At 38.4% G+C, this 14,294-nt stretch overlaps 2 protein-coding genes across 2 annotated transcripts; both read right to left on the minus strand.

Moving 5' to 3' along the window:
- Positions 1-4,751: 4,751 nt before the first annotated feature.
- gja2 (gap junction protein, alpha 2) lies at positions 4,752-8,114 on the minus strand. Its single transcript, XM_028595422.1, has 2 exons — positions 8,034-8,114; positions 4,752-6,183 (listed from the first exon to the last, which is right to left on the minus strand). The coding sequence occupies exon 2, from the start codon at positions 6,132-6,134 to the stop codon at positions 5,073-5,075; it is 1,062 nt and encodes a 353-aa protein (XP_028451223.1). The 5' UTR covers positions 6,135-6,183; positions 8,034-8,114; the 3' UTR covers positions 4,752-5,072.
- Positions 8,115-12,022: 3,908 nt separating this feature from the next.
- Positions 12,023-14,154, minus strand: gjb1a (gap junction protein beta 1a). Its single transcript, XM_028596133.1, has 2 exons — positions 14,074-14,154; positions 12,023-12,759 (listed from the first exon to the last, which is right to left on the minus strand). Exons 1-2 carry the CDS (start codon positions 14,099-14,101, stop codon positions 12,023-12,025), a joined length of 765 nt encoding a protein of 254 aa, XP_028451934.1. The 5' UTR covers positions 14,102-14,154.
- Between the last annotated feature and the right edge of the window lie 140 nt (positions 14,155-14,294).

Raw genomic sequence — 14,294 nt, forward strand, 5'->3', positions numbered from 1 at the left:
TACACTGTCAATTGATACAAGGAAGCAATGACTCAATACATGTGTATTGTATCTGTCATAGTCATGAGAGAAGGTCCAAACGTCACCCACAGGTCTGGAAATTATTCGCCCCTCCCTCACAACAGCTGACTCCCCCCACCACCAACAAACAATAAATATCTACAGTCCCTGGGTCCACAAAAGCCTTAAAAGGGTCACATCTCATATGGTGCCCCAGCCTACAGTAAGAATAACCATTTTAATGGATAATCCTGACATTAGGTTATAATGGTTATGTTATAATGCATTTTGAAGAGCATAGTTTCACAGCCAGTCAATAAGACCTTTAAAAGCTTTTTAAAACATTACTGCGCTTGGTGATATACATAAAACTACATTGATATTACTTGTTTACTTCCTGGCTTTTCACAGCACATGTACAGTATGCGGTAGTAGGATGAAAATGCATTAGAATTCAACCTTTTTGAAAACCAGAAATTTTTATTTTCCACATTGGAGCATGTAGACATAGCTAAATTAAATATGGTGCTACCATGTACTAGAGACCAAGCTTTAATGTTTTGGGGAAAGAGAAGCACAAATCCTTTTTCTCCATTAGTGGGTCATATTTTGACCAAAAAGCAGGGCACTTATAGTCTGTCTGCTCACTGGTGACATAGCCAGTTACACTTTACTTTAAGTTTTCTACATAAGAGTGACATGATACTGTCATGAACATGTCATAAAACATTATAAACAAGGTTTATGACATAACACTTTTTTTGTGTCCTTCGGTTTTGTCATGACAAGTTATGGTTAGGGTTAGGGTTAGAGTTCATGTGTCAAGACGGTGTCATGTGAGTGTCATGTGTTCATGACAGTGTCATTTCCCTCTTATGTAGAAAATTTCAAGTAAATTGTTACCGAATAGCCTCTTCATGGCATGACAAACACATAGAACTATACAGGCCCACAATATATCTTATTAATAGTGAAATGTCCCTCTGTTAACTCGTCCGAGAGCATGCACTCTGTCTGTCTGATTTACGAGTGACTCGGTGACGGATGGTCTCTGCTTATCGCTCATACTACTGGCTCAGAGATTTGGTTGCATATGGTTGTAACCCAGAGTTCACAACCTTCACCCCTGTCACCTGTTCAGTTTTCAGCCTTGTCCTGTCAAGAGAGATTAGGTTGCTCTGGCAGTTTGAGAGTTCTTATCTTAGTTCATAACACAAGTAAAAGCCAATGGAGAGCTTAAGCATTTTTTCTATCTGACCAGACTACCACCATTTTGCACTACGATTGATATTTTAATCATACGTGTCACTGGCCTTGGTTAAACCAATGATAATAAAATGATGCTGGTGCTTTTAAATTTAAAACTTGTCAGACACAAAATAAAATGAAAACCTAAAATTAGTTTGAATAACAAACAAAGCTTCATCACTAGGGCCACACGGAATCTGTGGATGCAGAATACTGCAGAATTGTCTGTAGATTTTAAACAAATTTTAAAAATTTTAAATAAAACTTAGAATGTTAAAACATCTCCACCCCAAGCAGAAAAAAAGTCTACTAAATTCTATAGATTTTTTATCTGGATTACTGCTAAAAACTGTAAAAAACGTTTGGGTCTGTTCCTCACACAGAGCCAACAACTTTTTATAGTATTTGCCTGAATGAATGAAACCATTGCGGTTGTTAATCAGCTGCAGGGCAGATGACACAGTGCACCATACGCAATAAACTTTCTCTTTAGTCTTTATTAGTCTTTATTTGGGCTAAATTGTTTTTAACAACTTGTTATTGTTGCTGATGCAGGAATTGAAACTTTTGGTTCCCTACCCCCCATTTCCCTTCATACCCCACAATATCCTGCAAGTGTGCATTAGAGCTATTTATAGCAGCAGTGAGGAGGTCTTTGAAGCAGAGCTCTCACCAGTGAATGATGGTATGTGTTTTGGTAACGGGTCCATCCACACCACACTATGTGTGTGCAATTTTGCTGCAGCTGCTTGAAACCAAGCAGTTAAAATGGCAGCTTCAGGCAGAAAATAGCAGGGCTGCATATATACACTTGGCAAATCGAACCGTAGCAGTGATTGCACAACACAGTTACACAAATCTTACAAACCCTCTATTTATTACATAATGCCTTTGAATTATGATGTTTATTTAATATGAGTGATCACAAATGTATGCTTTTCCTACATGCTTGGTGGGTCTATGTACAATGAGGGGCCTTTTAGCCATCTTAGTCCATAGATGTAGAGAAATGTGTAAAATGTAATATTGGGCGTAGGAAAACTACCAGTAATATCACATTATTCTAAAATACTAGAAATATATTCCATCCAGTTAATAGATATGTTAACCTGTATTATGAAATCAGTAACAGGTGCCTGATCATCCAATAATATTATCTTTAGCTTTATGCTTAACAATGTGTTCAATACATTAAACTTGCAATTACTTTCAGCAATCGGTAACCTCACCGCTAGATGCCACTAAATCCTACACACTCAATCTTTAAGGCCGTAGTAGCTCAGTCCATAAGGACTTGGCCTAAGTAGTCTTGTATTGCCATACCTATCTTCAATGCGCTGCAAAGGAAGGTCTGGTCCTTCCACATAACATTCCTGGATAGGTGAAAAACGTGTTCTGGTTAATTGACATTTCTTTTAACCAATCACAATTGTCTTGGGCGGCGCTAAAATGGTCTCGGGAATACACTCCTTTACAGGGGCGGAGTGGGACCAAAACATCTACTGGGAGATTACATTAAAGATAAACATGCAAAGAAACATAACAATTAGAAAGCTTTAGGCTACGTATCACTACTAAAGACATATAAATATTGTTTTTCCTTTTTAACAGTATAATTTTAAGAATAATGTATTCAATACATTTATTAAATAAATAACAGAAAGGTACAAGTTTTCCTATGCATTGTGCTGCATGGAAAGCTTCACTCCAGAGACAGAAAACTAATTCCCAATCTGTATTTATGTTATTGAACACTTCCTCACTACCCAGAAGCCATCAGTCCCCACCCGGGTCTCGGTCATGGTGCAACAATAAATGTAGATAAACATGAACACTAAATTAAGCATACAAAACTAAAACCCAGATAACATAAATGCACACCCAAAACATTAACTGAGCATTATTAAAGTGCCCATATTATGAAAAAATCACTTACTCTGGGATTTGGGGTGTTATTTTGTGTCTCTGGCCCTGCAGATTTTGAACAGCTCACCCGGAGACTGAAGGCAGAAGACATTCAGAAACCCGTATCTCACTCAAAACAGCATGGATGTTTGTTTTTTCCAAGTTTGTATGAGTGTGGAAGCACCAGAGACACAAAATAATAGAAAAAAGTGTTTTTTTCATTATATGGGCACTTGCTATTTTCAGCCTGTAACGTTGCTCAGAGGTACCAGTAATGTTGCTTGATCCGACTGGAGTTTAAAGTTAATTTAAAGAAAGCGGAAAGTGAGGGACATCCGACAGAACGTCTGGTGGCACCATAACTATCCCGTCGTCAATATAGACTATGGTCTACGTTAGTCTTGTCTTGCGCTATAGCAGATTAAAATAAGACACTGTTTGGATGTTGCTAGTCCAGAAGCATGTGATTTATAACTAATACATATTTGCAAGCATTTTTTGATGGTGATGTAAATTGTTCAGCTCATGTGACATTATCTTTTGAATAAACCCATGACACTTAATCTCAAACAATGAAGTTTTTCAATCAAGGGGAGCTTTATTTATTTTTTTTAAACTTGTGAATAGGCCCAGTGAATGAATCTCAACTCTCCTCTGGTAGCTCATGTTGATCGCTAAAAACTACTAATCTAGTTAACAGTTTGCAGTCAAAGTCAGTAAGTGAGCAATTCTTTTCATGTCTGATACTGGGAGGTGAATGTAAACTAGTATTTCAAGTCTACATCTAACCTACTTAAATGATTCAAATGTGCATAACGAGGTGACAGTGCAAACCAAACTGTGCAGACTAAAACATTTGACGTCCAGAAACTTGAAATCTAGGTGTCACACATATTAAATTTACATTTGATGAATTAATGCTGTGATAAACACTGAAACATCAGCCATCTTATAAGAGCTAATGGGAATATTAATATAGTCTGGCTCTAACACTGTGACATTTGCTGAGCTGCAGGATAAATAATTCATTTTTATGACAGTTTTTATTACTGTCACCAACTTGCCTCCAGCAGTGGGTATGTTGTTGAAAGGCTGTATGTGAGTAGAAGAAATATGGCCAGAGAATATCTGTGACATTTCTATGACAGGTGAGAAAGAAATGGATGTTATTTTTGGCCTCTTGATGATCACAATAGATCTGATATCTGACTTGACATGAATATTGACAGAACACTCCTTTGCTTAACATCAGTTTAATCAAATTACACAGTCACACAATAATAATTAAGTATAACAGTTGAATGTTTGGGTATCAACATATCTACCTTTTGTACAAAATCCAAATAAGCATGCATTTATTTACTTGTCCTTAGAGTGAAGTAATGGATTGTGCATGCTCCACAAACAGTACAGTAACATTGCAATAAAAGCTGGAGCTTGTGTCTCCCAAACATTTCACATATTCAAACTGCAGTGAGAGGTCAATTCTGTCTACAACAGCTTTTTGCTTTTGATCTGACATAATTTCCATATCTCACAGTTTTAGTAAGTAAATTAATTGTAAACAAAACAATTCTCAAGTTATCTGCATCCTTATCACACACAAGTATGGAAGTCCATTAATGTCAAAACTACTGAGCGAGTGCAAAACAAATTTGAATATTCATTAATCTGCAAGTCAACACTTCAGAAAATGCAAGAGCAGATGTGTAGACAGAATGTTTTTTGAGTACAAACAAGTCATTGTGGGCGTAGTTGATGATTTGATACCCCAAGGGGAATTGATTAAGTTGTGATTTGTTATCTGTAATCTGTTTTGTGTTCATTCAATAGTTTTGTCCCAAATAGTGTTTCATACATATGTTTTCATAGGCTATGGTCTGCCATTCTTGAGTCTTGAATAAAAACACAGAAAGTCCCTAGATCTTCAGGTCATCCAGCCTGCTCTTGTTATTGCTGTACTTGCTTGACTGACTGTTTCTGCGTTGATTTTCAATGGGCAACTCAGAGACAGGGCTGGAGATTTTCCTCTCCTTTACATCATCTCCCTCTGCTTTACCTTTTCTCTCCACAGCCATATTGTCTCTGTTCTGCTTGTAAACCACTTTGCTGTTGTAGGCAGAGTTTGGCTCTGCCATGCTATACTTTGAACCTGTGGGGAAAGGTTCAGGCACTGCAGGATGACCAGCAAAGTAGTTATAGTTTGGGACATAGGGCATGACCGCCTCAGTTAGGGCCTCGGAGGCCACGCCTGCAGATCGTGATCGTCTGTAACCAAGGCCCTGGTGACACTTAGTGAAACCTAGATGGTACATTTCCACTAGGTTGAGCAGCAAGGAGATGCAGGCCACGGCCAGCATGAAGAGGATGAAGATTGTCTTCTCAGTGGGTCGAGAGATGTAGCAGTTAACCACATTAGGGCAAGGCCAGCGGTCGCAGGTGTACATCGCCTTGAGCTCAAAACCATACAGGAAGTACTGAGCTACAATAAAGGCTACTTCAAATAGGGTCTTGAAAATTATGTTGAGGACATAGGTTCGCAGCAGTGCACCTTTCAAACGGACGTGGCCCTGCTTGTCTTTAACTGAGGCCTTTTTGGCTTTGGTGCCAAGTACCTGCTGGTGTTTTTCACTCTGGATGTCAAGGTCCTTCTCTTTTTGCTTCTCCTTTTCCTCCATGCGGACCAGATGAAGGATGTGGCCCAGATAAATGAGAGTTGGCGTGGAAACAAAGATGATCTGCATCACCCAGAAGCGGATGTGGGAAATAGGGAAGGTCTTGTCATAGCAGACGTTCTGACAACCGGGCTGCTTGGTGTCGCACGTGAAGCCAGACAACTCGTCGCCCCACACCTTCTCAGCGGCCGATCCCAGAACAAGAATGCGGAAGATGAACAGCACTGTCAGCCAGACTTTGCCTACAACGGTGGAGTGTTCCTGGGCACTCTCCAGCAGCTTCCCCAATGAGTTCCAGTCCCCCATACTGACTCACAAATATACTCAGTTTTAGCGACAAAACCAGGAGAGACACCTGTAAGGAGAGGGAAGAAATGTATATTGACTTGGATGAAATAAACACACAGTAACACGGCAGACTCATGGCGAAGTCATTTAAACAGACTTGGTACAGTATGTCATGAAGCTACACATCAGGCCCTTCCTTTGACATGGTTTGGCTGTGAAAGTGTGGTTGTGAAAATGGTTTTCTATCTTTTCTTGTATCTTTTCTAACTTTCTGAACCTGCTAAAAGTACACTACATACTAACATAGAGAAATTGAAATCAACGATAACTGATTTTCTTCTTTTTTGGTGTCATCTAAACTCCAGTGGGAAATATTTGGATATTTAGCAGATTAAGGCTCCACTATGCTTGCTAGCTAGTTGCTAACTTTGTGTTGGCTGCTGGTCCGATAACAATGCTGTGAGAGGTAAAAATGAACCTAAGTTGTGGGCTGTAAAACCAAAACTATCAGTTGAAAGAGGTTAATTTCTACGTAGAGCTAAGGGAATCTGCAAAATCGGATGATCATTTTCTGTGGGTGTGTTACTGCAAATGACTCCCTTTACATATATAGTCATTTGATCCATTGTCATTAAAAAATAATAATTCTAGCAACTTAAAAGAGAAATTTAGAAGCTATTATTGTTATTATCATTGTAAGTATTACTGTTATTATAATTATTATAATAATTATTATTATTATTATTGCTGTTATTGTCTACTATTATTGTCATCACTGTTATTATTAGTTTCTTAATTATTATTATTATTTTAACTGATGTTATTTTTAAAGTCATTATCATCTTCTTGAGCAATTACATAATAATGAAAATATAATACAAAGGATATTAGTAATGAATGAGATGATAGTAGTGGTAATGGTGACAATAATGAGGATGGTGATACTGTTAGAAAAACAAATAATCAATACCCCAGAGGTGGAAATTATTAAGGACAAAGATTGGGCTGATCAGATGGAGAAATTAAACTAACGAAAAGGGAAAAAAGAGAATAAAATTATTATTCCTCATCATCAAATACAGTGTCTGGTGTTTTTATTCATGCACAATACCTGTGTCACACACACCTAAATGTGGGAACCATGACATTAATTCAATCAAGTGTTTTAATGTCTGTTAAATTTTAAATCTGATTCATTTTAATAATTTAAAGTGACAATCTACATATTTAAATTATAATCACATTCAATCAAGTAAGCACAAAAACTGTTTAGTTGCTGTGCAATTTTCTTATGATATTCCTTGTATGCTTATCATTACAAATATGATATGTCTTTCTTCAATGGTCACCCTACAACCAAAGGCTACTGTATGGAAGAGACTTATGGAAACACTGATTTATCATGAATCCACTGTTTGTATTCCCAATGGTTGTGTCCTGCATGCTGATAAAAAGGGCCAGGACACAGCTGACTGTCTGTGAGAGAAAGCCCTGGAGCAGGCTGGGGAGACCTTGTGACACAGGACCCAACAGTGCTCCCTGACTCCAGAATTAGGTTTCTAGCTTAGATTTCAGAGCCTATTAGTTACAACATAGTGAAAAATGTACTTTAAAAATAGTTGTACATGTCCTTTAGTGATCAGGAGTGGACATACTGTGAATCTTAACACCTGTTTGAAATACATTAAGATTGTCAGCCAGGAATTGAAGGATCACTTAAAGGATCAACACTTTTCACACATTAGTAACTGTTGCAAGTACTTGCTGAGTCTTCATTCCCAAATTGATACTTAGATATATTATATAAAAAATAGTGTAGATGGCCAAATTAACTTCAGAACTGTATTATGTTTTTTTGATTATTAAGTTAGACATTCAAAATAATTATCTTGGGTATCTTCATTAAGAAAGACATACCTGATAATGTTCATCTCCTACAGCAGTGCAGATCCAGAGTCAGCTGGAGCCTCTTCAGTTCACAGCGAGGCCATGTTCTCCCAAGTCACTGAGGGAACTGAAGCGCCAAGATAAACTTTTAGATAGATTCCACTGGAGGCTCTATGATCCCGCCTGCTGCCCTCCCACTCTGAACTGATCAATGCCCAGTGTTCAACAAGCCACCACAACTAAACCCCTGTCTGGTATCTGTGCGAGCACAGATGAAAACATTCCCACTTGTAGAAAAGTATAAGAGGTGTTCCTGTTCAAATGAGTGGCAACTCAAGAGTCCAGTGAGGATGAACGTTAGTATTTTACACGTCAGTGTGATCTAAATATAATTCATGGTGATGGGAGTGGCTTTGTTGTCACTCTCATGGTGACCCTTGACTGTGTGTGGAGGACCGTTAAGAGTCTTACCTCAGTGCTGCAGTGAGCGTTACTGCTTGTTGAGTGACCGATAAGCTTTATGCATAATGGTTATGTGTACAGAGAAAGACATAGAGACTTGATCCTGTTCTTTAAACTGTCATCTGGAAGTTCTTTATTCTTCGTGTCAACTCAAAGTTTACTTACAGCATCATTTTGTTGTGGTGCAGACCACAGAAACTAAGTACATTTATTCATGCACTGTACTTAAGTTAATTTTTGAGGTGCTTGTCTTGTACTTTATTTAGTAGTAGTTACTTAGTAGCAAGTTTTTCCACCTTATTTACTTAATACTCTAACTTCACTATATTTCACAGGGAAATATTACATTTATTTGATAGCTGTCGACATGATCAGCTGTAAAATGTGTGGCATTGTTACAGATTAGACTGTCAAAATCTACATAAATAAGATACATTTGCTACATCTTAAAATGCTGCTGATATTTGATTGCATCTGTAACAAAAAGAAAATATTCTGTAATATACTGTACACCATAATATATTACTCTGTCAGGAATCCTGAGTACCTTTGCTTATGGTACTTCAGCCCATTATGATAATACTTCTGTACTTTAACTTAAGTAAAATTAAGTTAAATTTTGAATGCAGGACTTTAATTTGTAATTTTGTATTTATTTTTTTTACATTGTCTTCTTCCACTTTTAGCTACCTTATATATATATATATATATATATATATATATATATATATATTTTCAGCCATTGCCACACAACATGGTCGCAGTTAATCAGTGACAACTTTTGCAATCAAAGCCAGATCATCACCATACATAAATTATCTTATACACAAGATGACTACTGCTGATTAATGAAAACTCTGAGCAGTGTTGTAGCTGACTTCTCTGACCCAAAAACTGCCCAATTTGCTATAAAAATCATCATCAAAATCAGCCTCCTTCTGATGAACTTTTATAAACTAACTTTTCTTCCATACAACAGAATGTGTGTGGGTGGGACTGAGATGTCCCAGGAACAACATGTCACAACTTTTGCTCACACAGTCACCACTAACACTCATCACAGACAGGAATAAAGGTTTGAGGATTTTTTTTTTTTGCTACAGTGCTGCCAATATGCTTCTCATCAATCAGAACTCTATAGATGGTGTGTGTTGACACGTTCCATAAAAAGACAAGTGCCCTCATGCCAGGTCATGGCAGATCCAGCTGTCCGCGGGGTCAAACATTGTCACCCACACACTTACCCTTTACATGGTCAGGCTATTGTTAACCTAAAACCCTGCACTCTGGCCTTCAGAAGGAGCTTAAGAAGAACTTCATCAGCCTCACAGGTTGCACCATGTCTCCGAGGATCTCTCTTCTAAAAATGGTGGCCGCGCCACTACAGTAAATGTGCGATGAAATTTCATTCAGTTTCTTGTTTTTTCTCGCAGTTACACTGCTGACAGCTGAGGAGAATCACAGAAAGTGGCACCACTGTGACTGCAGCTTCGCTTCTTCTTGCAGATAACTGCTGCTCTCTGGTGATTTCAGTTATTACATGAACTATTTCCACTTAGTCAGGAAATCCTATCAAAATACACCAGAACAATTTTAAAATGTTACATGTTGGAGTACTCCCATTGGAGTCAAATTGGACACTTCAAGAAGCAGTAGACATTTCAAATGAGTCATTTCAGCATGTATAATCATTTCTTTTTGAATCTATTAATCATGTTTTGCATTTGGTGAGAAAACAAAAAATATACAATTACACAAACTCCGGTTGATTTTATTCTGCTGTGTACAGACAATATATAAACATCCAGCTTCAAAGTAAATGAATTTAAATAACATGTTTAGCAATCACTAGTAAACTTCAGGAAACAAAAAGTTTGCAATTCAAGTTTTTTTTATGTTGTGAGTTATTGCTTTGTTTATATCTGAAGGAACCATTTAACCACCAAAGTAAAGAATCAGTATGAAACAAACGTTTCACATGTTTTCCATGTATTAGTATAACATCTCACTAATAACAGCTGAAGAAAAGCCATACATCCTCCATTCCCTTAGATTCAATCCATGGTGATTTAGGCAGAAGCATGTCGTTTGCGATCATGTAAATAATAAAATATTATAAATTAAAATATTACTACATCGTATTTCCGTTACACTTCTCTGACACAATCTGATGGTTTTAAATTAGCACAAGTCACATTTCATGATTTAATATTTTCATTTCAAGACCAAAATTCTTCATCAACATCTAAGTCCATTATAGTGAAAGCCTATAATGTGGTCGTTTGGAATATTGTTTCATAAAATGTTACTTAATTGATCTTCATCTGGCCAAACATCAAGCTATTATTATGTTATATCAGTACAAAGTGCTGCTGTATACAGTCTTTAAGTTCATGGCAGAAAATGTTGATACAGTAGACTGTAGTTCCTGCAGGAATTCTTTGAAGTATTAACCCTTAAGGGATACTTTGCCGATTTGAATCCAGCTCTGTGTCATCTTTGTGTGGGCAGTGTATTTTGATGAACAACTTTGGCTTCCCCATGTGGCACCAGTGCACGGAATTTGGAGCAGCCGAGGTCTGCCGAGGTCTGCCGAGGTCTGCCAAGATCTGCGTCGTTTTGCGTCAGTAACGCATTACAGTAACGTGACTACCTTTTCGGGTAAAAAGTAGTGTAACGCGCTACTACTGAAAATTTGATAACGAAACCCAGGGACAGTTCTGACAGCAACACTGCCTTCTCAGCAGCGCACTTACGAGCTCCACATGGTACGTGACAGAGGCTGGTAGCAGAGTAATCATCGCAAGCGAGAAGCAGCCAAAGCTAACTTTTGAGAGTGTTTTAAGCTTCGTGGCTTTTTGCTGGACGGCGCTCTGAGCCAGGCAGACACAAAGCTGACAACCTCACAGATGGATGCGGTGGAGATGGCCTCATACATACACGCAGCGGACCACTGTGGACTTGTGTCGGTTGCACGGACACGCAAGGATTTCCAGAAAAGAGGCTACATGTCTCTACGACAATGCACGGACCATCGTGGCTGCGCGACTGGTACAAGTTGATACAAATATTACATACACTAACACCGTGTAACGCCGATGACCTGCTGATGTGCATTTAACCCGCGCTGGACTCGTTCATAATGAATCAGCAGTGACTCTGTGAGTAGAGAATCCAGTCTGCAGTGTAGTTCAGACACTTCACTGATAAACCAGAGATTGGCTTTATGGTCATAGTTTTGTATAATTAACTTCATTCTCTGCTAGAGATGCTTGCTTTTAAAAGTAACGTAAAAGTAATGAGTAAAGTAAAAAGTTACTTTCCATAGTGGGTAACTAAGTAACAGATTACTTTTTTAAGAAGTAACGAGTAACAAGCAAACACTACTTTTTAAAAGTAACTTCCCCAACACTGCTGCCCACACTGCCATGACACAGAGTTGGATTTAAATCAGCAAAAAAGTCTGGTGTACTCACAAGTTATATTATTGGCTGTCAACTGGATCTAAAGTCGCATACATATCTCCCTATGTGCAAGTATGAAATCTGCGTGTTTTATTAGAACGAGCAGAGCTTTTGTTGGATCCATGCCCCCATAGTCGAGTCTCCAGCAGTGTGCAAATGCTTACTGCATGCCTTCCCTACCAAGAACACCACTTCTCCAATGTTGAGCAGAATACAAACCCCTGACGCAGTCAGCATGAACACAGTGAAGACAGTCTTCTCTGTGGGCCTCGACACGAAGCAGTCCACTGTGTTGGGACAGGGGTACGAGTCACACTTCACCAGCCGGATCATCTTGTAACCAGGGTAGATCATATAAAACAAATACATAAAGATTACTTCTAAGACAATACGGAACAACAGGCTAATGACGTACGTCCACCAGAGAGCCCCTGTGATTTTCATCTTTTGAGTCTTTATCTGCTCCAGGTCTTTGGGGTTGGTCCGCCCTGAGAGTTTGTAGAGCCTCTTGTCGACGTGGCGGCGGTGGGCCACGTGCATGGCTACAAGCAGCGCAGGAGTGGAGACCAGGATGAGTTGGAGTGCCCAGAGGCGGATGTGGGAGATGGGGAAGAAGTGGTCGTAGCAGACGCTGTTGCAGCCCGGCTGCTGGGTGTTGCAGGTGAAGCCGGACTTCTCGTCACCCCACACGCTCTCTGCTGCAACCACCAGAACCAGGATTCGGAAAATGAACAGGACAGAGATCCAGATACGACCAATGCCTGTGGAGTGTCTGTTCACACCGCTGATGACTGCATAAAACGATGCCCAGTTCATCTTTAGTTCCGGGTCTGAGGGAAAACACATGAAAAATTCAACAGCTGAGAAAATATTGTGCTAAATATTATTTTCTTTTTCGTAATTTAAGCTTTTACAATACGAAAGGAATATAATGCAACACAAAACGAAACAAACCTACAGTAAATCAGTGAGGAACAGGTAACAGAATAAACAGAACAAATCCATTGAGCACAAAAAGTAGCTAATAGAAAGAAAAAAACACAAACCAAATAAGAAATTCCACAGTAAAAATAGGAGTATTGTCTTCCTATTTGGTCTTTCTTTGTTTAAAAATTACAAAATGAAACCAAACTTTTTGGCCTTGTGATTAGAGATTCAAAAAAGGCAATATCTATTAGCAAAATCAGGCTTTGTCTGACTCGTCCACTGGTGGAGATCAATCCTTGAAGCGGCGGTAAAGCCAGTACAAGTCTAAGAGACTTGTCTCCTAATAAACACAGCTAGGGAGATTCCCCACAACTTTGTAAAAGATTGAGGCTGAGTTTGAACTCCTGGGCAAATTAAGATCAGATTGTAATTTTTTGTAGTTTTTTTTAATACAGTATAACCTTTAAGCAGCTCCTGAATGGTAGATAACTTGAAAAATGTTTTCTCTATACAAATCATTAACAGATATTGTTTTCTTATTAAATTGACACGTGTTGCTCCATGTACCACAGCAGTTACTGTGATGATCTTTAAATGGAGAAAACATTTTCTTTAATATACTGTTAAAAAATGTAGATTTTAATCACTGAAAAAAAAGCTTATGGTCATATCTTTACTTACAGTTTGTTTTCTTCTTTTAGCCTACACACACTAAGTAAATGCTTGGCAACTAATTAATAATTAAAATAGTCATTGCAGCAGACAGTAAAGATGTTGCAGGTTCAATTCCTAACCTTTTGTTGTCTCTCTGTTGTGTCCACTGATGACCAGAGACTCAAGAGATGGCAAGATTATTAAATAAGATATTAAAAAAAATATTAGTATTAGTATTCAGAAACAAACTTACAAACACAACTTCAGTCTAAGGGCAAATGTAGAGCTTACATAACAGTTTACACAATACTGTACCTAGAAATGAGTACACTCAAAAGTGAGGTTAGAGCACTTGATACTTGAATAAAAATTAATCCCACTTCCAGTTTATTTAACTTTTTCCACCAAATTAGTAAATCATGAGATTTTTTCAAGTCTAGAATTAATTTCAAGCCTAAAAAGCATCCAAAATGTTTTATCTCCTTTGTGCTGATCATTATTGGTTGTCCTGAGTCCCCAACAAGCATGACTTTCCAGTCTAGTATTAATGTCAGAGTTGTTACCCGGCTCAGCAGGAGGTGTAAGAGTCATAGGAGGCAGTGTAGAAGACAATGTTGACCCGCTGGTTTGGCATGGATGTGAATCCAGAGAAGAAGGATGCCTCTCTGCCCCCCTCTGCAGTTGGCAGGCCACTTAAGAGTGCAACACTGAAGTCTGGCACCATGCGTCATGTGACGTGCTTTCACCAGTCGCCATGGTGTAGCATGCAAAGTGGGCATCTGCA

Source organism: Perca flavescens, chromosome 13 (genome assembly GCF_004354835.1).
Source record: "Perca flavescens isolate YP-PL-M2 chromosome 13, PFLA_1.0, whole genome shotgun sequence".
Lineage (NCBI taxonomy): Eukaryota > Metazoa > Chordata > Actinopteri > Perciformes > Percidae > Perca > Perca flavescens.

Excerpts from the sequence above, each read along its gene's own strand:
- gja2 (XM_028595422.1), bottom strand. The coding sequence starts at position 6,134 with ATGGGGGACTGGAACTCATTGGGGAAGCTGCTGGAGAGTGCCCAGGAA.
- gjb1a (XM_028596133.1), bottom strand. The coding sequence starts at position 14,101 with ATGACTCTTACACCTCCTGCTGAGCCGG. Across the intron at positions 12,760-14,073 it reads TACACCTCCTGCTGAGCCGG|ACCCGGAACTAAAGATGAAC; the intron begins GTAACAACTCTG and ends GTTTTCCCTCAG.